At 39.5% G+C, this 22,969-nt stretch overlaps 1 protein-coding gene across 2 annotated transcripts in view; it reads right to left on the minus strand.

Annotated features, from left to right (window-relative positions):
• Positions 1 to 6,694: 6,694 nt before the first annotated feature.
• LOC121449487 (Bloom syndrome protein homolog) overlaps positions 6,695 to 22,969 on the minus strand; it is a 41,898-nt gene continuing 25,623 nt past the window's right edge. The window contains exons 4-12 of one of the 2 annotated variants that reach the window (XR_005974532.1): positions 21,374 to 21,536; positions 18,200 to 18,327; positions 14,809 to 14,941; positions 13,873 to 14,516; positions 11,617 to 11,808; positions 9,684 to 9,802; positions 8,270 to 8,383; positions 7,958 to 8,106; positions 6,695 to 7,828 (exon numbers count right to left, since the gene is read on the minus strand). Coding sequence is in view for 1 of the 2 variants with exons in the window: in XM_041653958.1 (XP_041509892.1) it covers positions 8,089 to 8,106; positions 8,270 to 8,383; positions 9,684 to 9,802; positions 11,617 to 11,808; positions 13,873 to 14,516; positions 14,809 to 14,941; positions 18,200 to 18,327; positions 21,374 to 21,536 (1,511 nt within the window). In the remaining variant the exon portion in view is untranslated. Of the gene's footprint in view, positions 8,107 to 8,269; positions 8,384 to 9,683; positions 9,803 to 11,616; positions 11,809 to 13,872; positions 14,517 to 14,808; positions 14,942 to 18,199; positions 18,328 to 21,373; positions 21,537 to 22,969 lie in introns of both variants that reach the window. The other variant, XM_041653958.1, reaches the window with a different exon arrangement.

Consider the following 22,969-nt stretch of genomic DNA (forward strand, 5'->3'; position numbering starts at 1 on the left):
TATACACAATATTCTAATTTCACATTTATTTATTATGTATTCAATATCCTGATTTTTATATTTATTTATTATGTATACAATAGTCTAATTTTTATAATTATTTATTTATTATGTATACATATATAATAATTATAAAAATTAGAATATCGTATATATAATAAATAAATATAAAAATTAGACTATCATATACATAATAAATATAAAAAACAGAATAATGTATACATAATAAATGAATATAAAAAATTACAATATTGTATATACAATAAATATAAAATTAGAATATTGTATACATGATAAATAAATATAAAAATTAGAATATGGTAGACATAATGAATAAATATTGAAAAATTAGAATATTGTACACATACTAAATAAATATAAAATCAGAATATAGTATGCATAATAAATAAATTTCAAAATTTGAATATTGTGTGAATAATAAATAAATTTCAAAATCAGAATATTGTATACATGATAAATATAAAATTAGAATATTGTATACATAATAAATAAATAAATGTGAAAATTAGAATCTTGTATACACAATAAATATAAAAATTACTATATTGTAGACACAATGAATAAATATAAAATCAGAATATTGTATACATAATAAATAAATATAAAATTAGAATATTGTATACATAATAAATAAATCTTTAAAGCACAGCGGCTCACACCATTTCCGCTCTGTGGATCCCTGGCTTTGAACCCGAGCCCGCCGTCCCCAAAAGCAGGGTCAAACCAGTGTAGACAGGGTTAAAACCAGTTCAAACCGGATCAGACCTGTGTAGACAGGTTCAAAACTACATCTGACCGGATCAAACTGGTTCAAACTGGATCAAACCAGTGTAGACAGGATCAAAAAATGGATCAAACAGGATCAAACCGGATCAGACTGGATCAAACCGGATCAAACCAGTGCAGACAGGTTCAAAAACCGAATTCAACTGGATCAAACGGGTTCAAACCAGATCAAACCGGTGTAGACAGGATCTAAACTGGATCCGACTGGCTCAGACCGGATCAAACTGGTTCAAACTGGATCACACCAGTGTAAACCGCATCAAAACCGGGTCAAACTGGTTCAAACTGGATCAGACCAGTGCAGAGAGGAACAAAACCAGATCCGCCTGGCTCAGACCGGATCAAACTGGCTCAGACCGGATCACACCAGTGTAGACAGGTTCAAAACCGGATCAAACTGGTTCAAACCAGATCACACCAGTGTAGAGAGGATCCAAACCGGATTCAACTGGATCAGACTGGATCAAACCGGATCAAACAAGTGCAAACAGGTTCAAAACCAGATTCAACTGGCTCAGACCGGATCCAACTGGATCAAACTGGATCAGACAAGTGTAAACCGCATCAAAACCGGATCAAACCGGCTCCGACTGACCTGCAGGCCGAGTTCCTGCGGTAGGTGTGGCCCAGGTTCGCGAGGCCGCAGACGCCATCTTGTCCCTGGGGGGAAGCGTGACCTGTGAACCCTGACCCCGTGACCCCGGGAGTCCTCGTCCTCCATCTTGTTCCTGGGGGGGGTGACCTGTGAACCCCGACCCCGGGACGCCGGGAGTCCTCGTCCTCCATATTGTCCCTGGGGGGGGTGACCTGTGAACCCCGACCCCGTGACCCCGGGGAGTCCTCGTCCTCCATCTTGTCCCTGGGGGGGGTGACCTGTGAACCCCGACCCCGTGACCCCGGGAGTCCTAGTCCTCCATCTTGTCCCTGGGGGACGTGACCTGTGAACATCGACCCCATGACCCCGGGAGTCCTCGTCCTCCATCTTGTCCCTGGGGGGGGCGTGACCTGTGAACCCCGACCCCGTGACCCCGGGAGTCCTCGTCCTCCATCTTGTCCCTGGGTGGGGTGACCTGTGAACCCCGACCCCGTGACCCCGGGAGTCCTAGTCCTCCATCTTGTCCCTGGGGGACGTGACCTGTGAACATCAACCCCATGACCCCGGGAGTCCTCGTCCTCCATCTTGTCCCTGGGGGGGGCGTGACCTGTGAACCCCGGCCCCGTGACCCCGGGAGTCCTCGTCCTCCATCTTGTCCTTGGGGGGGCGTGATTTTCGCGAGGCCGCAGACGCCATCTTGTCCCTCGGGGGGGGGGGGGGGGGGGGGGGGGGGGGGCGTGACCTGTGAACCCCGACCCCGTGACCCCGGGAGTCTAATTTTATATTTTTTTATTTATCATGGATACAGTTTCTGATTTTCATATTCATTTTTTATGCATACAATATCATAGTTTTTATTTATTGATGTATCATATATACAATATTCTAATTTTTACATTCATTTATTATGTATCCAATATTATAATTTTATTTATTTATTGTTTATACAATATTCTGTTTTTTATATTTATTTATTTATTTATCATGTATACAATATTCTAATTTTTATATTTATTCATTACATATACAATATTCTGTAATTTTTATATTTATTTATCATGTATACAACATTCTAATCTTTATATTTATTTATCATGTGTACAATATTCTAATTTTTCATATTTATTCATTACATATACAATATTCTGTTTTTTGTATTTATTTATTATGTATGCAATATTCTAATTTTATATTTTTTATCATGAATACAATATTCTAATTTTTTATTCATTTATTATGCATACAATTTCATAATTTTTATTTATTTATGTATCATGTACACAATATTCTAATTTTTATATTTATTTATTATGTATACAATTTTCTAATTTTATATTTATTTATTATGTATACAATATTCTAATTTTTATATTTATTTATGATGGATACAATATCATAATTTTTATTTATTTATTTATTCATTATTTATATAATATCATAATTTTTATATTTATTTATTCTGGATACCTGTACGCCTGCAGTGGCCGGGACTCGAACCCGCGCTTCCCGTCTCCTGTTTTATCCACGGCACCTCAGAGAAAATTAGAGTTTATCGGCGACCGAAGAACCGTCCTGTTTGGAAGCGGTCTACACTGGTTTGATCCACTTGGATCCGGTTTGGAAGTGGTCTACACTGATCTGATCCAGTTTCATCTGGTTTGAACCAGTTTGGAAGCGGTCTACACTGGTTTGATCCAGTTTGATCCAGTTTTGAAGCCGTCTACACTGGTTTGATCCAGTTTAAACCAGTTTGATCTGGTCTGATCTGGTTTGATCGGTTTTGAACCTGTCCACACTGGATCAAACTGGATCAGACCGGATCACACTGGTTGAAACTGGATCAAACCAGTGTAGACCGCTTCAAAACTGTATCAAACTGGATCAGACCTGATTAAACTGATTCAAACTGGATCAAACCAGTGTGGACCGCTTCTAAACCGGATCAAACTGGTTCAGACTGGGTCAAACCATTGTGGACAGGTTCAAAACTGGATCAAACTGGACCAGACGGGATCAAACTGGTTCAGACTGGATCAAACCAGTGTAGAGAGGTTCAAAACTAGATCAGACTAGATCAAACTGGTTTAAACTGGATCAAACCAGTGTAGACTGCTTCTAGACCAGATCAAACTGGTTCAGACTGCGTCAAACTGATTCAAACTGGATCAAACCACTGTAGACCGCTTCTAAACCGGATCAAACCGAATCAGACTGGGTCAAACCACTGTGGACAGGTTCAAAACTGGATCAGACCAGATCAAACTGGTTTAAACTGGATCAAACCAGTGTATACCGCTTCTAGACCAGATCAAACTGGTTCAGACTGGGTCAAACTGACTCAAATTGGATCAAACCACTGTAGACCGCTTCTAAACCGGATCAAACTGGATCAGACACGATCAAACTGGTTCAAACTGGATCAGACCAGTGTAGACAGGTTCAAAACTGGATCAAACTGGATCAGACGGGATCAAACTGGATCAAATCAGTGTAGACCGCTTCAAAACCGGATCAAACTGGTTCAGACTGGATCAAACCAGTGTAGAAAGCTTCTAAACCGGATCAAACTGGTTAAAACTGGATCAAACCAGTGTAGACCGCTTAGAAACAGGATCACACTGGTGTGGTCATTTTTATTTTTTAACGATGTGACATCGACATAAAGAAAAAAAAACCCATTTTTTTTAAAACGAACGATCCATCGACCCTTAGTCCGTCCCCGATCTTCCGTGTCTCCGCCACCTCTCCTTGTGGACACCTCCACAAGAGTGACAAAAAAATAAATAAATAAAACAGTCTGAAAAAAAAATAAAAATTAAAAAAATAATAATAAAAATAAAAAATAAGAAAAATTAAAAAAATAAAAATAAAAAATAAGAAAAATTAAAAATAAAAATAAATAAAAAAATTTAAAAAAACCAAATTAAAAAAAATAATAAAAATTAAAAAAATAAAAATAAATAAAAAATTTTAAAAAAACCAAATAAAAAAATTAAAAAAAAAATAATAAAAATTAAAAAAAATAAAAATAAATAGAAAATTAAAATAAACAAAACCAGTCTGCTTCCTGTTTATTTTCAGAATGGATCGAGGCTGTTTCTTTTTTTGGAGAACTATGATCGAATGGCATAAAATCAGCATATCCTGGGCTGGGGAGGCGGCTCAGCAGTTAGGGCGCGGCCTGCTCTTCCGAAGTCCCGAGTTCGAGTCCCGGCCACCCCATGGTGGCTCAGAGCCGTCTGTAATGGGGTCTGGTGCCCTCTGCTGGCGTGAGGGCATACACACAGAATATTGTATACATAAGTAAATATAAAATTTGAATATTGTGTACATAATAAATATAAAAATTAGAGTATTGTGTACATAATAAATAAATATAAAAATTAGAATATTGTGTACATAATAGATAAATATAAAATTAGAATATTGTATACATAATAGATAAATATAAAATTAGAGTATTGTATGCCTAATAAATAAAAAATATTTTAAAAAAAATCATTCTATCCTTGATTTTGGAACTGTAATCTGTCTCCTCGACCACGCAGACCCACGCCCCTGGCCCTGTTCTTCGGGACCTCGGTAAAGTGGGGAAAATCGAGAAAAGGCCCTATCTCTATATATATAGAGATAGATATATATACATATAAATATGATAATAAAAAAACGAAAAATAAATAAATAAATAAATAAAATAAAAAAAGAAAAAATAAATAAATATGATAATAAAAAAAGAGAAAAAAACGAAAAAATAAATATGATAATGGAAAAAAAGAAAAAATAAATAAATAAATATGATAATAAAAAAGAAAAAACGAAAAACATAAATATGATAATGGAAAGAAAGAAAAATAAAATAAATAAATATGATAATAAAAAACAAAAAATAAATAAATAAATTTGAAAATAAAAAAAGAAAAAAAATAAATATGATAATGGAAAAAAGAAAAATAAAATAAAAAGTAAATAAATATGATAATGCATACTTTAGATTTTATTTTATTTTTTTTACGGTAATGTGCAAATTTTTTTCCTTTGAAATAAACTCCTGGAAATGAATGAATAATAAATAAATAAATAAATAAATAAATAAATAAATAAAAAATAAGCTCATAAGATTTCCGAGTTCCCTGAAGACTCGGCCTAAAATAAAACAGAAGTAATAAATAATAATAATAAAAATAAAATAATAATGATAAAAATAACACAAAGACATCTCTGTTCGCCCTGAGATTTCCCCCCCAAATTGAACACAGTTTATCGGTTTCTTATTTTTAATAATAATTAATAATTCATCTTATTTTTAATAATAATTAATGATAATAATTAATAATTCATTGATAATCAATTTTATATCACTTTATTTTTGGTCATTTCTACTTCAACTAAGGACTCCATTGGCATTCTTATTAATTTTTATCCCATACTTTCATCTACGACGGTGATCATTATAAATTTAATTTTTATCACATAATGATTTCTTTTTATCGTCAATGATTTCATTACAAATTCAATGATTTTTTTATTATTAATTATCCTTATTTTATTACAAATTTAATTTCTACGTTCACATTTTTTTTGTTTTTACCCACCGGTTTTATTTTCATTTTTTTCCTCCCCAAGGCAATTCACAGCGAAAGAAATCACGAGCAAGAACCCTGACGTTTTATAAAAATCGCATTTATTTATTTTATTTTATTTTTTCCCCCCTCGTCCTAGGATCCGACGTCGTTATTGAGGGTTGGGACCGGTTCAAACCGGCCTTCCTTCCTTCCGGGGCGGGCAGGGAAACCCTGTCTCGGAAAACCAAAATCAATAAATCAATCAATAAAAGTTAAATTAAATAAAAATAAAATAAAAAACCATCAACGATCCGCGCCACCATCTGGGCTCCTTTATGCAGGCGCAGCCGACCCCGCACTGTGGTTCGCGCTATGTCATCCCTGAGCCTCGTTCCCGGGAGCCCGGCCCCGCCCACCGACGCAAGGTGACGTCGCCCAGCCCCGCCCTCCCCCCAGCCCCGCCCTCCCGCACCACCGTTCGCGCTACGTCATCGCTCAGCCTCGTTCCCAGGACCCAGGCCCGTCCCCGGCCCCGCCCACCGACGCAAAGTTACGTCGCCCAGCCCCGCCCTCCCGCACCGCTGTTTGCGCTATGTCATCGCTGAGCCTTGTTCCCAGGAGGCCGGCCCCACCATCCCCGGCCCCGCCCACAGACACAAGGTGACGTCGCCCAGCCCCGCCCTCGCTCCAGCCCCGCCCTCCCGCACCACCGTGCGCCCTCTGTCACCACTGAGCCTCTTTCCCAGGAGCAGGCGCTGTCTCCAGCCCCGCCCCCGACGCTTCTGCTCATACAGATTCTCCAGAGTGGAAATCAGCCTGTTACTTGCACAGACCTGGATCAGAGACATGGGAGAGTTCTGAATGCGCATCTGAATGACACTGTCACCACCATACAAGCACACCCTATTAAACTAGCCCTTATCTATGAAGAGAACAGAAGTAAATAGCAAAGGGGACATTTTAGTATGCTTACTCACATTCAACAGTTTTACTTACAGGTTAGTGGCTCAAACTTTTGTCTGCCTCAGCGTATCTGAAGGTAACTATATATTTATTTACTTTGGTAATGGAACTTAATTTTTTTACACTTATTTATTTTATGTGTGTGCATGTGTGGAGTGGGTGCGTGTACATGTGTGTAGGTCAGAAGACTTAATGTGTTTGGTTCCATCATGTAGGTCCCCAAGATCAAACTCAAGTCATTGGATTATACGGCCAGCACACTTACCCACTGGGCCACCCTGCCAGCTTGATAACAGTATTTGAGATGTGTGTTTGGTATGTGTGTGCTATTTGGGGAAACTCTATGTATTACACATATAGAGAGTTACATGCTTGCACTCTAGCTTTGTCTGTAAGCAATGACATCCCAAGCATGTCTTGACAGGGACATATGTAAAGGACACAAGCCAAGTTGATGACATTTCCTCACCGTCAAATCTAGGCAATTGGAACATCAAAATACATAGTGGTAACTGATTGAAACTTACTAAATAAACAATCCACAAGTTCACACTGATAAACACTTAACTCTCATTATGCCAGGATGGGCTATATTAGTAAAATCAGAACTTGGCATTCATTAAAGTAATAACTGGGAACGAATCATTAATGGAAATTAAAACTTGTTGGGGACTCTGCTGTCTGACAGGGTAGCTCTACAGTCCCGGGAACTCCTACCACTGGGTTTCTACTAACTCCAAAGATACAAGGGGAACAAAAAAGTACGAAGGAGAAACAGCCGCAGTACTATTTTAATCAAGTGACTGGTTAACGAACATCACTGGTAATCGGATGAGTCAATACCAGCGTCTTCTGATAGCTCTTGTGGGAACAGGCCACCACATCTGCCACAGCCCTGAATCTAATCAGCAAGAAACAAGACAAACTCAAGTTGAGGTACAGTCTTCCAAACTGGCCCACAGGCTTCTAAACTGTCAAACCCATAAAACCGTTTAGAGAAAAGAAAATTCTCTTTTAGAAAGGTCCTTACCGTAAGGTTAACAGGGTAAGGAACAGTATGAGCCGCTGCACATTTCCTGAGGAAATCACTAAGGGAAGCTAGATGGTCAGGAGACGCACACTCAAGTCATTAGGGTCGAAACGGTAGGCCTGAACACACTCTCAAATGTTCAGAACAAACTGGAGAAAGAATGAATCATAAAGGAGATGGAGAAAATTTTACCATTTGTGGTCTGGGGTGAAATTCTTGAAATGTATATAAAAAGTTATGACCAAGTCTTTAACACAGATGTATTTTAGTGTGTTGTAACGTTACTGTGAAAACAGTGAGGCTGATACAAACCTTCTCTGGTGTGACATACAAGAGCTTGATAATTGGGTCTTTTTTTGATAACTGGAGGTAAATATTTGCAGCTTCTGAGTCAGTCTTATCCCCTGTCAGATATGTAGCAGGAATCTAAGTTGAAAGCAATAATTTGAATTTCATTTTATTTATATATTATTCAGACATGATTACGTTTTTAGATTTTATATAAGTCACATATCACACCTGCTAAAAGAAACAAATAGCTTACCATAACAAATCAGCGCACCAATTTTTAAGGTTTGTTTTTTGAAAGTCAGAATCTTACTTTGAGACTCAAACTTGTGATTCTCCTGCATCATCAGTTTCTGAAGAGCAGATTATAGTTGTGTGCCATACTTAGCTAGTACACATATTTTTAAAAATTCATATTAAACACAACTCAAAATAGCCTTCCCACCTAGGTGTGGTGGCACACATGAGGGATCCCTGCACTTGGGAGGCTGAGAAAAGAGGATAAAGAGTCCAAGGCTAGCCTTCGCACCACAGCAAATCTGAAGCTAACCTGTGGTATGGCAAGATGCTTCTATTTCAGGAAAAACTGCAAAAACTCCCCACTGTTCCTTTCATTTTCTATATTGCCTTATCTCTTCTATCTGTAAACAAGAGGATGGTGTATGTGTGTCTCCGTGTGACAGGGTCTCAATATAACCCTGGCTAGCCCGAAACTTGCTAGAAGGCCAGGTTTGCTTCTAACTGACACAGAGGGTCCTGGCTCTGCCTCCCAAGCGCTGGGATTAAAGGTGTGCATCACCATGGTTAGTCTGGCTACTTTAAAGGTTCTGATGCATCTCCAAGGTTTCAGTGTGTGCTGATGCTGGGCAGTGTTACCATCACTGCACTGACATTCTCTGGAAGGAAAATCAAACCAACATCAACAGTGTAACCAATCCTTTTGCAATGTGAAGAACTTAACAAAATGCAGACATAATTCCTTCAGTTCAGAAATGAGGAAAATAAAACAGGTGCACAAGCACACACATGTGCACAGGGATAGAGAACTATGATGATCTCACACTAGCCAAAAAAGAAACCCCTTTCTATCAGTAAAAAAATTACATCAGCAAAATATAGGTTAAGAGCTCTCACTGAAATACATTCTCGTAGAAGAATAAAATCAGATTGAAGTACAGATGGTTATTTGAATCAAAATGATTTAACACATGTGCTTAACTCTAGAGCTTAATTTAACTATATGTTTCATTTATTTAATCTTATTTTTTATTTTATTTTTTTTTGCAATATGCTAGGCAAACACTCTGCCATAGAGCTATATATCCAGAATAATTTGAGAATTATTCTCGTAATTCAAATAGCAGTTAGTAAGATTTCTTGGCACCCTGAAATGTGTTTCTGAGGCACATTTCCATTAAAACTTTAAGTAATAACTTACATCAAAGGAAGTCAGCTTTTGGACTTGATCTACTATTAGTGATCTCAAGGGAGAAATGACAATAGTGACTCCAGGAGAAACACAGGCAGGCAGCTGGTAGCACAAGCTCTTACCACCTCCTAAAAGACAAATAATGAAAAAAACTGTCAGCTTCCATCTTGAGTGTGAAGGAGAAAGGAGACCAAATATAATAATTAACAGGAAATCAAATGGTATCGTCCAGGGATGGGGCCAGCAATCTGCCATAACACACGAGACGGATTCTTCAGGACACCTTGTGTAGGCACATGCAACAGTAAAGGCAAGAACCTGGAACCAAGGAACTGGTAACAAAGTCTACCAGAGAAATCCAAATAGAATAAACTTTTTTTTGCTTCTCGAAATAAAAGCCATCTCTAAAAAATCTTAAGTCTAGGATTAACATAATTGCTTTTTATATAATACAGTAAAATATACAATAGTAAAAACAAAGATTTTGGCTTAAGACACCCCTCAGCCGTACCTCCCTACCCCAACCCCTGCTGGGGGTCTTGCACACTTGGGCAAGAGCTTTCCCACTGAGTTACATACCCAGCACAGACCTCAGGATTTTAAAACCCATAGGCAGAGTCTTCTAATACAGCTCTAACTACCGGTACTCTGATTTCTAAGGTAACAGTCCCAATCTTCCTTTGAAATAAAAGGGCAAAACTGCATGTGTGCATATTAACAGAAGATAATGAAAAAGAGAACTTGAAAATCTAACACAATTTTGCTATTTACTCCAATACAAAATAGCAAGATGTTAAGTGCATATTTATTTCTCTCTCTGCCTGGCCCCACTGGGGCTCAAACCCAGGGCTCTGTGCAGGGCAGGCAAGTACTCTACCATGGACTTATGCCTCCAGCCCCCAAGAACATATTTTAAAATAACTGCACGATTATATTCTAGTTAGTTTGCAATCTCACCCTCTACTAATGGTGAGGTAGTTTTGAGGACTTCAATGTGTTCTAAACCTATATCCTACATTCCTTCTTTTCCACAGTGAGCAAATTTCATCGTGGCACACACATGGACATGTCAAGGCGAGAGGTTGTCCTCTGACCTTCACATGTATGCCTTGGCTTGTACATAGCTCTCCCAACCACATCACATCTACAGCTACGTGATAATTAAAGAAAAAAGATTTAAAGCGGTTTGAAAGAATTCAGGTGTCAAGTCAATAGCATGTGATAGCAGCAGCAACACTGGGACTTGCTAGAGCCGGAACAAGGCAAGCAACACACAAGAGGTCTACATGGAGACACCGAACCTGCTTCCTAGCCTAACCACATAGCTAACATCTTATGTGTTTGATTTCAAAACACTGAGCCGCTCTTACAGGCGTTTACAACAATGCACAGTCCTGGTCTCTTCCAAACTTAGGCTGAGAAAGAATCACGCTGCATCCTTTTCACTTGAGCCTTACCTGTGAAGTGGGCACTATACCGCATACTGTCCTGACCATACCCACAAAGAGTCAAGTGGCTCGTCTGTCCACAGGTACACCCCTCCCTGGCAGGGGGTGGAGCGACACTGGAAGCCTGGGCCTTCAGTCCAGAATGGATGGTCAGAACCACAGGCAGCACTAACACTAGCCAGAAATGGCCATGCTCTCATACCCATCTTCTGCTCCCTTCTAGGTTTGTTTAGATTAGAATAAAGAAAATTGTTCAAAGAAAAGCTCTCCATCAGGTCAACCCAATGAGCTGTGTGTTCACTTCCTTAAGGAGTAGAAACCTTGTGTCAACCTGAACAGAGGCTGAGGGGACAGGCTTTTTTACTGAGGTTTGCAGGTTTTAAAGAGTTTCTAAACAATAAGAATAATGGGAGGTGTTCTTTTTATTTCATTAAAGAGTTTTCATTTAACATCTGCCGATGGACTCCTGCCAATTCATATCTAAAAATACATACCAGTGGGCATTAGGATAAAACAATCTTCACCAAGCAGTGCAGCATTGATCGCCTCTAGCTGATTAGTTCTAAAATTATGTAAGCCAAATTTCTTATGAAAAATCTTCATCATTTCTTTTGTATGAGGAAAATTAAGACTTTGGAAATGTTCATGTTTCAGATTTTTTGATGATAAATTTTGTTCCATCTTATCTACAAAACAATCAATGTTTAAAAACAGTGCATTAATATAGTTACATAGTTTAACATTCACCTTTACCCTGCAGGATCAACGGCACACTTTCCCACAGCACACTTTAACTGTTTACATGGCTTCCTTCCCAATTAGTCCCAGACATTCCTCGGGGCCCACATCTAGTCTCTCCTTGATTCTTCTGTAGTTCCCATCAACACAATTTCTTTATCCTTCCTCTCCTCCCCTGGTTTCAAGATAATCATATCTTTTCTATTTGTTTTATTTTTTCTTCTGTGCTAGCAAGCAAGCCTATGATTTGCACACGCTAGGCTGCAGTGCACCATCATCGGGACACAGTGACCACACCCCAGTTACTCTACTGGCTTTCAATTCCCTTCCTTGGCTCCACTTCTCCTTAACTTTGGGAGTCTTTCAAATACCTAGGACTAGGCTCTTGGCACATTCTGATTTAGAGTTTTTCTAGTCAACATAATCTGTGTGCAGAGAAAGATTAGCTGTTTCCTGATGTCCTCCTAAGCTCCCAACCTACACACATCCTACTGCCTGTACAATACTGCTTTCTTTTTAAAACATTTTAAAAATTTATATAATTTTTATTCTACGGGTATGAGAGTTTTGTCTGCATGTATGTCTGTGCACCACATGTATGCCTGGCGCCTGAGGAGGCCAAAAGAGGGTGTTGGCTCCCCTAGAGCTGGAGTTACAGGCAGTTGTGAGCTGCCATGGGAGTGCTGGGAACCTAACCCAAGTTCTCAGAAGAACAGCCAATGCTCTAAACTGACAGCCCATCTCTACACACATCTACTGGAATGACTTCCAGTTTCAAGTTCAACAGTCTGAAATAGCCCTGCTCAGCTGTGTTCTATATCCAACTCTGCCTTCTGACCTCCCTACTTCTGTGGATGGTGTCACAGCCGCCTGGGTTTGAGACCTCAGTGTCACCTGAACTTCTCAGATACTTTCTTCACTCTCTCTCGCATCTCTTTCTGCGCTGCATTCTTACAGGGGCAGTTCTGGTTCAAGAGAACAAGAGGTTCTCACACATCAGCTCTAGCAGCTCCTCTCCAACACTCAACTGTCTCAGAGATAATTGCAAACATCAAGTGTGACACATTCTAGCATACCAAAATAAATCCATTAGTGGCTATTTTAAAGGTCAGCTGCATCACTGTAAGAACAAACTTGGAGCTATTAAGTCATCAATGGTAAAAATAGGGAGGGTTGTACTTCCTAAAACTTTGCACACGCATTCTTGTTTCAGTAAAAGCACTCTGAGATAACTTTACAGGGCTGACATAAGGCTCCACATTTATTTAGGCTTTCCCGAGCTTCTGCAGTAGCTTAGTTCATTCCTCATTAAACTGTAGCTCCAATACAGTGTCTCTGAAATCTTCCCAGAGCCCAACTCAGGACATGACACATCGTAAGCCTTTTCTGAGCTTTTAAGAGACATCTGTTCTGAGACAAGGTCTCACTTTATAGTCCAGGCCAGCCTCAAACTCACTGTCTTCCTCCTACCTTAGCCTCCCAAGTGTTGGTATTACAGGTGAGACCCACCATGATTAATTTATATTTGCTGAATTTCAGATTTCATATCCTTCTTATGATGCCTCACATTTTAATGCTGTGAGACATGACACAGTTTTCTACTTTATAAATGAATTACTTCTCATCATCCAGAATTCTAAAACTATGCATATTTCGAGCATATGAATTCACTTTTCTACTTGGCCTTCCCCCATCACTAAGAATCTGGCACTTGTGCGCCTTGTTTTAGGGACTAGAAGATGCTAGTCTGAAGGCAAAGCGCGCGGTGATGACTTCAGAGCTCTACTACAATAGTTTTAATTACACATTTATAAACCTACAGCTGCTACAGACACAAAGGAGCAACTTGCTCTTCAAACTGTGATTTGTAACTCACATCATCAGTAGAAATTTGCAGAAACAACGTTGCTTTCGGGCAATGGTTTGCTGCTGGGCCTGTTACCATACAATTCCTATTTTGGATGGTTTTGTTGTCCCATAATATTTAAGCATCCAATTTACTCTAGACTTACCAGTGTAACTCTTCTGAGCAGTTGATGCCACTAGAAGAGACTGTGTCTTGGCTGAGGAAATCCTCTCTGACAGAGATTTAACTGGCCTACCTTCCTTGATAGGTGGGTAGGCAGCTGTGGAGGGCTTGCTGGCGGAAATACTGTGCATTATGTTTTCCCAGTCATCATCATCATCATCATCAAAGTCATCAATGTTAAAGTTATCAATATCAAAGGAAGCCTCGACGTCTCTCTCTAAGTTATTTCCCAAGGCAGCGTGTTTGTTCTGATCTTTCACAGTGGTGCTGGTGAGAACATTTCCCGGGAAATAAGAGCTTTCATTTCTTTCTTCTGTCCTTAGTGTTTCAGCCCAGTTGCTACTTACAAAGGACTTCTGTAAATGGGAATTCAATAACGGCCTTTCAAGGAGGTCCTTCGTGGTGGCTAAGAACCCTGTCTTTCCTGGAGTGGTGGTTGGTAAACATTCCTTGGTGGAAAGGGAATGTGAAGGAAAGGATGAAGAACTGCACTCCTTAGTAGGACGCCCCACAGGGCAGGGATCGCCCTGTGCAGTGTTACCAGGTGATTCAGGCCTGCATCTCCACAGTGAACCCAGAATACTGACACCCTTTCCGTTAAAATCAGCTTCAGCCAAGAGCTTCCTTCTGAAGAAAGAGAACATATTAAACGTGACTAGTTTGTTAATAGTAGCCGCAAAGTTTACTTTCATTTTTAACCCTAACAGAAACTATAGGAAAAAATGTCATTTTTTTCTAGTCTAAAAAATTTGAAGACAATTATTAAACAAATGGTTTGAAAATTAAATAAATTTAAAATTTAGTGATGTGACTACCATCCTTCTGTCTAGGCCAGAAAGCCTGGACATTTTGCCATTTCTTGACTTGGAGTAGTGAAACTGTGATCAGTTATCTCCCACAAGGAGGACAATCAAGATACCTTAGGTTCAGTTGTTGAAGCAGCTCATCCCCACAACTCAAAGCTTTCAGTTCATCAGTAGGAACTGCATCAACTAGTTTACAGATGTGCTCCATCACACAAATAAGTCGCTCTTGTACACTCATCTGTTTGTCTAGGAAGCAATTAGAAATAAAGAATGAGGGTGAAACCCAGAACCCCAAATGCCCAGCAAGCACTCTGCCCGTGTGCTGCCTCACAAACCACCCTGACTTCTTTATCAAGCCACACAACAAGAGATAGGATTTCAAAGGAGCTGATGTTTCCGATGAAGGAAAGAAAGCGAATGATTTGGGGAGGCAATATAAGTAAAAAAAAAAAAAAAAACGGGAAGGAAATGGGAGGCGGTGGCGGGGAAGAGACAGAAATCTTTAATAAATAAATAAATTAAAAAAAACCAAAACGCCCACTCAACTCCACATGGTATGAAGGAGGAGATGCCAGTGTACACGGGGTCTGGTGAGACAGCACTCTCTGGAGGCAGGGGGATCAGAACAGACAAAAAAAAATGCTAAGAAGAAAACAGTCAGCTGATGGGTTTAAGGGGTAGAAAGAAGACAAAGAAGGAAAGACAGGGCCATACAAAAACAGTGAGGGAGCCGGGAGGTGGTGGCGCACGCCTTTATTCCCAGCATTCAGGAGGCAGAGGCAGGCGGATCTCTGTGAGTTAGAGGACACTTTGATCTACTGAACGAGTTCCAGGACAGCTAGGACTGTTACACAGAGAAACCCTGTCTTGAAAACCAAAACCAAAACAAAACAAAACAAAAAAACTCAAATACAAACAAAACAAAACAGCGTAGGGACAAGCATCTTCATAAGAAAGACTCAGGAAAGATACCCGCTGGTGGGAGGTATTGATTGGAGAGCTGCTGAATTCCTATGCCATTTTGGTTCTCTATATAAGGAGTCTCAGTCTTAAAAGAAGGGATTTCACAATGGTCTAAAAAATTGAAGCTGAAGCAGGCTCAGAAATACCATACCTACACAGTGGCACCTTACTAGACAGACCACATCCCATCTCGGCCTCCAAGGAAAAACCTGGTCAAGGCTTTCAAGAAAAGTGAAGACATTGTTCTGATTTAAAAAAAAAGAAAAAGAAGAAAAAAGTGATTGCCAAAAGCTACAAACTAGTGACCTTGGTGTTGACTCAAGGCAAAACTCTAGAACACACTATCAAAACGCTGCTTTGTAGCTCTCCAAGAGGAAACAATTATGGAGTTACGGAACGTTCCTAAAAACAAAACAGCCATCTTAATGCTCCTTCTTTGGAAGGATTACTAGACTAGCAGACAAGAATAGCTCACATTTCCTGATGGCCTACAGTACAACTTGAAATCTAATAACTATTCAGCAAGGCAGGTATTATTCTCTTCATTTTCTACAAGAAAACCTGAGAGCAGGGTGGTGCTGCATGCCTATAATCCCAAGTCTCAGGAAGCAGAAGTAGGATTATGAGTTAGAAGCTGCTTAGGCTATAGCATTAGACCCTAATTCAACAAAAACCCAAAATTCAGTAAGGTCCAAAGAGGTTTAGTTGAAATGCTGTCACTGTCAGGAGCAGGAGATCCGTCTGCAGCTTGCTCAATCCTTCATTCTTCCTGCCTCAGACTGACTTTTCTGGAGTCCTATAACCTAGCCTTTTGTAATTCCATGGAGAAGGAAGAGAAGTATCTTGAAGAAAGGTTCATAATTAGGTGACAAATTAACTGATGTCAGCTAAGAGGGACGTCTCTTGTGACACTGAAGGACTCTGTCCACATTCTTGTAAGTGCAGCCGTTATAACAGGGAAACTTAGAGATGGAGAAGCTGACTAGCACCATAGTTGTCAGGGTGAATTCAAGAGCCTCCACGCTGCTGGTTCAAAGTCTAGCTCTGCTGCCGCCTTAATTCTGCAACCATTTAATTATTAATTCTTCTGTATGTTAGTTTCCTTGTGCCTGTGGTAAAAGGTAAGAGCAACTACCATAAGGTGATGGGATGGAGATTAAACAGTTTGTATTGTAGGACTTAGAGTGAGAGAAAGATATTTTAGGAACATTTCCAGCAAGAAAAGCAAAGACTGAAATGAAATACAATAAACTTGGAGAAAACAAAACCAACAGAGAAGACTATCTACACGAAAGCGCATGCACTACACAGGAAGAGTATAGATGTGTCTAAGGAGATTCTCATGACATGATCAGAGAGTAGAAAAGAGCTCCTGGGTTTCCAGGAGCTGAATAGATAAAAAAAAAAATCAATTAAAGAAAGTTATTGATAAAACGGAGAGAGTTGGCCAGGTGTGGTGGTGCTGACCGTTTATCCTGGCACTCAGAAGGTAGAGACAGGCAGCTCTGAGTGTGAAGCCAGCCCCATCTACATAGTAAGACTTAGTCTAAAATAACCTTATTTTTCATAGAAAAATAAGAAATAGATGAGAAAATTAAAGAGGGGTGTGTGTCTAACATCCAAATAGCATAGGTTCTAGATAGAGTAGAGACAGAAAAAACAAAAAACAAACAAACAAACAAAAAAAACCACTACCAGATAAATTCCCCAAATGAAAACACACATTTCTGGCATGTGTGTCTAGAAGCTGAAATCAAAGGTGTTCCAAAGGACTGCTCTTTTTCAAAGTCTTCCAGAGCTATTGGCTTATTTACACTAGATACTTGGGCAGAAAGAAAAAACAAGAGAAGCAGAAAGAACCGAAACAGGGCTGGAGATACAGACAAATGTCCTGGGTCCAATCCCCAGCAATAAAGGAAGAGAAGAAAGGAATGAGTTAGCAGGCAAAAAAATAATTAACTTACAATGAATACAAGACCCAGATCAGAATATGTACAAGGGAGGAGCTGAATGATCTACAGAAATCAATGTGTCTGTGACGAGGACTCAACAGGTTTAGAGGGGTGTGTGTGTGTGTGCGTGTGTGTGTGTGTGTGTATGTGTGTGTGTGTTTAAAACTTATAGGAACTTCCTGTAATTTCAGGACTAAAGAAGCCAAAGTAGGAGAACTGCAATGAGTTCAAGGCCTGCCTGGGCTACATAACAAAACCCTGTCTCAAAACAAAACAAACAAAACCAACAAAACTCACAAAATTTCTACGGGTTTTTAATTCATCTAACAAAGATTAAACTTACAGGGAGGCGAATTTTGGCTCTACCTGAGAAACAAGTCAACAAGCAGCATTTTCAAAAGAGAATGAACCTTGTGAGATGCTGAGTTTAGGAGATGTTCAAGAAAACACTAGCTAACAAATGAAGTAAGATGATTTATGGTATCAGATCAAAGGATATAGTACATATACCGTTTTATACTATGCAGCTATCGTATGCAAATATAATTATTATATTTATAGAAGTAACTGAAACATATGGTTTTTATACCGTCACAGTCTGTACTGGCTCCTGGATCAGGCTCCTGGGTATTTGTTTTCTCTGATTTCAACAAAGGGTCTTTTGAGGTACTAAGAATGCCTTTCTCTTTATCCAAGTCATCAAGATCCTTTAGCATACTACAAGAAAAAAAAAAGTGCTAAATCAATCATGCTATAGGCAGAATGAATGCAAACCTTGTCTCCCAATCTTTTTCAATAAATATTTAACAGACAAAGGAAAGGCTTTCTTTTGTTTGTTTTGAGACAGGGTCAAGAAGCACAGGATGACCAGGAACTTGCTCTATGCCCAAGGCTTCCAACTGCTGAGATTAGAGTCTTGCATATCTAGCTGGGAAACACATTTGTATCTCTCTTTAGCTAAGCCTCACATCTTCTATCTTCTGGTCCCAAGAGACCCTTTCAACTCCTGTCTCCAAGTATATCCTTTCAGTTACACTAGACTCCAATCAAACTGTACCACTGACATGCCTCATGAGCTCTATGTTGTCTAGGGTCATGGATTCTGTTCTCTCAATTTGGAAAACTTGCTGTCCCAAGCTCTCTGTACCCAAACTATACATGTTCTTAGAGTCTCAAGCTCTCTGTACCCAATCTATACATGTTCTTAGATCCCAAGCTCTCTGTACCCAAACTATACATGTTCTTAGATCCCAAGCTCTCTGTACCCAAACTATACATGTTCTTAGATCCCAAGCTCTCTGTACCCAAACTATACATGTTCTTAGATCCCAAGCTCTCTGTACCCAAACTATACATGTTCTTAGAGTCCTAAGCTCTCTGTACCCAAACTATACATGTTCTTAGATCCCAAGCTCTCTGTACCCAAACTATACATGTTCTTAGAGTCTCAAGCATGTCTTCACTGCTCTCCCTGGAAAGCAGTTATTAATGACACTGTTTTCTGAGATTCCAAGCAGCTTTACCTTGGAATAGTTCTTCTCATATCAGGGGGTGGCACTATTAGCAAGTGTGCTTTGTTAGAGGAAGTGTATCATTAGGGGTAGGCTTTGAGGTTTCAGAAGCTCAAACCGGGCCCAGTCTTTCTGTCTTTCGACCTAGATGTAGAACTCTCAGCTACCTCTCCAGCACCATGTCTGCCTGCATGCTGCCATGTTCCCCACCATAATGATAATGGACTAAACCTCTGAACTGAAAGCCAGCCCCAATTCAATGTTTTCCTTTATAAGCATCGCCTTGATCATGGTGTCTCTTCACAGCAATAAAATTCCTAATTAAGACACAATAAATATATACAGTTATTCACATTAGGCGATAATGGAAAAATAATCAACCTTGTAAATAATCATTTCCAATTGCTAAAAATCTAAATATTATGCTTTGGGTATGAAAGATTCATGTTTGAACACCTGGCAACACTGTTTTGAGAGGTTGTAGAAATTCCTGGGATGTAGGGCCTAGCTGGCAGATAGAGGTCACCAGAGGTGGATCTTGAGAATTTGGCTAGCCTTACTTCCAGTTTCATTTTTACATCCTGATCCACCACCCTAGGAGAGTGAACATCATACGCTCCTGCTCCACATGCCTGCCCTACCATGCTGGATCGCACCCTCTGAAACTGCAAGCCAAAGCAAATCCTTCTTCACACAGTGTCTGTCACAGCATAAGCAAAGTGACATGCTATGCAAAGGTACCCATGGCAGAAGAACTCAGTAAGTTAGGAAAGGACACATTTTAAAAGCAACAATATGGAGAATAATGCTAAGAGAAAAGAATCAAAGTCTGAAATTATACCTGTTATCAGTCACAACATGAACCAAGCAAAAACAAGAAATAGTTTGCTAGGGTTTTAGAACTAAAAATATTTCTTCCCACTTAATTAAAATTCTAGTTAAGGTGGCTACAATGTCATTTGTGCAATACATATATTTAATAAAGAATAAAGCTAAGCATTCAACATGGAAACAGAAGGGTAAGAAGAGAGCGCCACACTGGATCTTAGCCCACATGCTATGAACTGTTTGACCCTGGTGAGTTCCTGCTCCTCCCTGGCCTCAGCTGTTAGAGAACACCAACTTAGAGTCTTGGCACACGTGACCTTTCACTCCAGTGGTTAACTTTCTATGCTGGTCTGGTTCTTTGTCTGTAAGGAAAGGAGGAGACAGGTGAGCGGGTACGGCTCTTCAGTTTTGTAGCGAACAGTAATCATACTTCAACCTTCACCACTTCCTCAGACATCACAATACAGCTGTTATAGCACAAGCCAGGCGCTGGAGACAAAGCTCAGAGCTTAAGGGCATTTGTTGCTCTTGAGGAGATTCCAGGTTGAGCTCCTAGCACTCACATGATGGTTTACAACCACCCATAACTCCAGTTCCAGAAGATCTGATACCCCATTCTGATCTCCTTGGGCACAAAGCATACATGGTAGTGCATATATTTAAACGCAGGCAAAACACACATCATAAATGAGTAAGTCTAATAATAAAAATTTTAAAGCACAAACCAGAAATTACATATAAAACATTTCCTTCTCTTCCTAATCAAGATGATAGACTACAGGGATCTGTTTCTGTCAAAACAGTGACTTAAACGGGGCTGGAGAAATGGCTCAGCAGTTAAGAGCACTGGCTGCTCTTCCAGTGAACCAGGGTTCAATTCCCATACGCATATGGCAGCTCATAATTGTCTGTAACTCCAGTTCCAAGAGATCTGGCATCCTTACACAGATATCCATGCAGGCAAAACACCAATGCAGGTCTTTAAAATATGACCAGTAAAATAAAATAGTAGCCCCCCCTGTTTCCCTCCAATTATGATAGCTCCCACCTGTAATCTTGGTACTTGGGAGACTAAGGCAGGAGGATCCTGAACTCAAGGCCAGCCTGAGTAACACAGTAAGAGTTTTGTTCTTGTTTTTGTCTTTGAAGAGTTTCACTGTGTAGACCAGGCTAGTCTCAAATACAGAGATTTTTCTGCACTGCCTCCCAGTGCTGGGACTAAAGACATGACTCACCAAGCCCAGCAAAGAATGGTTTCTAAACAACCAAATAAATAATAGCAATGTTCTGGACACTTTCATTTGAATACAAAATAAATCACAGAAGCACAAAGAATACTTACATAGAAATGATATTATATACCTAAGCTATATACTTAAGGCATCTTAAAAACAAACAATAATATTTATTATTAACTATTTTACCTGGAACATTTCAAAGAGGAAGAAGCTGTAGAAATAATTTCTTCTTCGGGAGAAGGTGGAACAAAATCTATATCATAGTCATCATCATCAAGTTGAAAGTATAGAGGTTTCTCAGTTGACTGTAAATGAACTTCGTCTACGTGATTCTTCTTTTCACTATTATCTAAAGAAAAAGAGTTGGTAAACACAGATTATTTTAATAATTAACGAGACAGAACATGCATGAGCTCTTATGAAGGCTTTTTTTTGGGCAAGTCAGAAACAATCAGAACATTTTGTATGGGAGTCTCCTGCAGGTTAATGTTGGCTGATTTCTTCACGAATAAGGGAATCAACTGGAAGAAGTCCAAAGCTGGACTAAAGCCAGAGATCTGCTTAGGAATTCAAGACCTATTTCTAGTTAAATTACGAAACTCTTGTTTCACTTCAGTAATTTGCAGCAGCACAAACACTGTGGGCTTGTTTTGAGACAGGGTCTTGCTATACAGCCTACATTTTTGAACTCTTTATCTTCCAGCCTCACGTCCTCATCCAAGATCACAGGCGTGGCATACACCCAGAGCTGGCACACACACTGCTGCTATACAGACAAACCATCTCCACCACAGAGGTGTTTAGCTATAGAAGCATCTCTCTGGTGCTCTCTGGTTTTGCCGTTTACCATCCACTTAGTATTCTCTTGAGAAACAGCAACACAGGAGATTAAACTTGAGTTTTGCTGTTTTCTTTTTTTAAATCAATTACTTTTCAGCACTTTCTCATTGTATAGCAATTTTAATAGAACTGGTGTTTACAATTTTAGTCTCAGGATGTTGCATGTACCTGCGGTCTAAGCTGCTAAGGAGGCTGAGGCAGAAGAATGGTCTATAAGGCTAGGCTAGGAAGACTGCAAGCTTAAGGTGTATGTAGAGAATGTGGTGAGATCCTGTCACAAATAAACAGTAAATAAAAAGCTGAGAATATATGTCAGTGATAGTGTTTATCTACTACGCACATTCCTAGATTCAATTCCTAAAATATAAGGGAAGAGTGGTGGTGGTAATACCTTGAGTCCAGGAGATCAGGACAAGTCTGAACACAAAGCAAGACCCAACTCTTAAAAGAATTTTAAAGTCAGTGAGCTTAAGGCCAGCCTGAGTGAGTTCCAGGACAGCCAGGATTATTTCACAGAGAAACTCTGTCTTAAAAAACAAAAAAACAAAAACAAAAAAAAAATCAAACAAAAAAATATATATAATAATAATAGTGCAATGCCCTACTCTTCTGTCTGGTAATATAATTACTTACAGTATATTATATTGAGCATATATTTACCAATGCATTCCATCTACTGGAGAATATTCTCATATAGGCCTTTCAAGAGGTGTTCTAAACTGGGTGTAGTGGCTCCTAGGAGACAGAGGCAAGTGAGCTGCTGGTCAGACAGGGCAATACAGTGAGATCTGTCTCAAACAAAACCAAAGAATAAGTGATATTCTATAAGAATGCACAGAAGAACCAGGTGTGGTCGTGCACGCCTTCCACCCCAGTTCTCCTAAGGCAGAGGCAGGTGCCGCTCCGTGAGCTGGAGGTCATCTGGGTCTACTAGTGAATCCC

Source organism: Microtus oregoni, unplaced genomic scaffold (genome assembly GCF_018167655.1).
Source record: "Microtus oregoni isolate MIOR12 unplaced genomic scaffold, Mior012 000000F_ref0000247, whole genome shotgun sequence".
In the NCBI taxonomy this organism is placed as follows: domain Eukaryota; kingdom Metazoa; phylum Chordata; class Mammalia; order Rodentia; family Cricetidae; genus Microtus; species Microtus oregoni.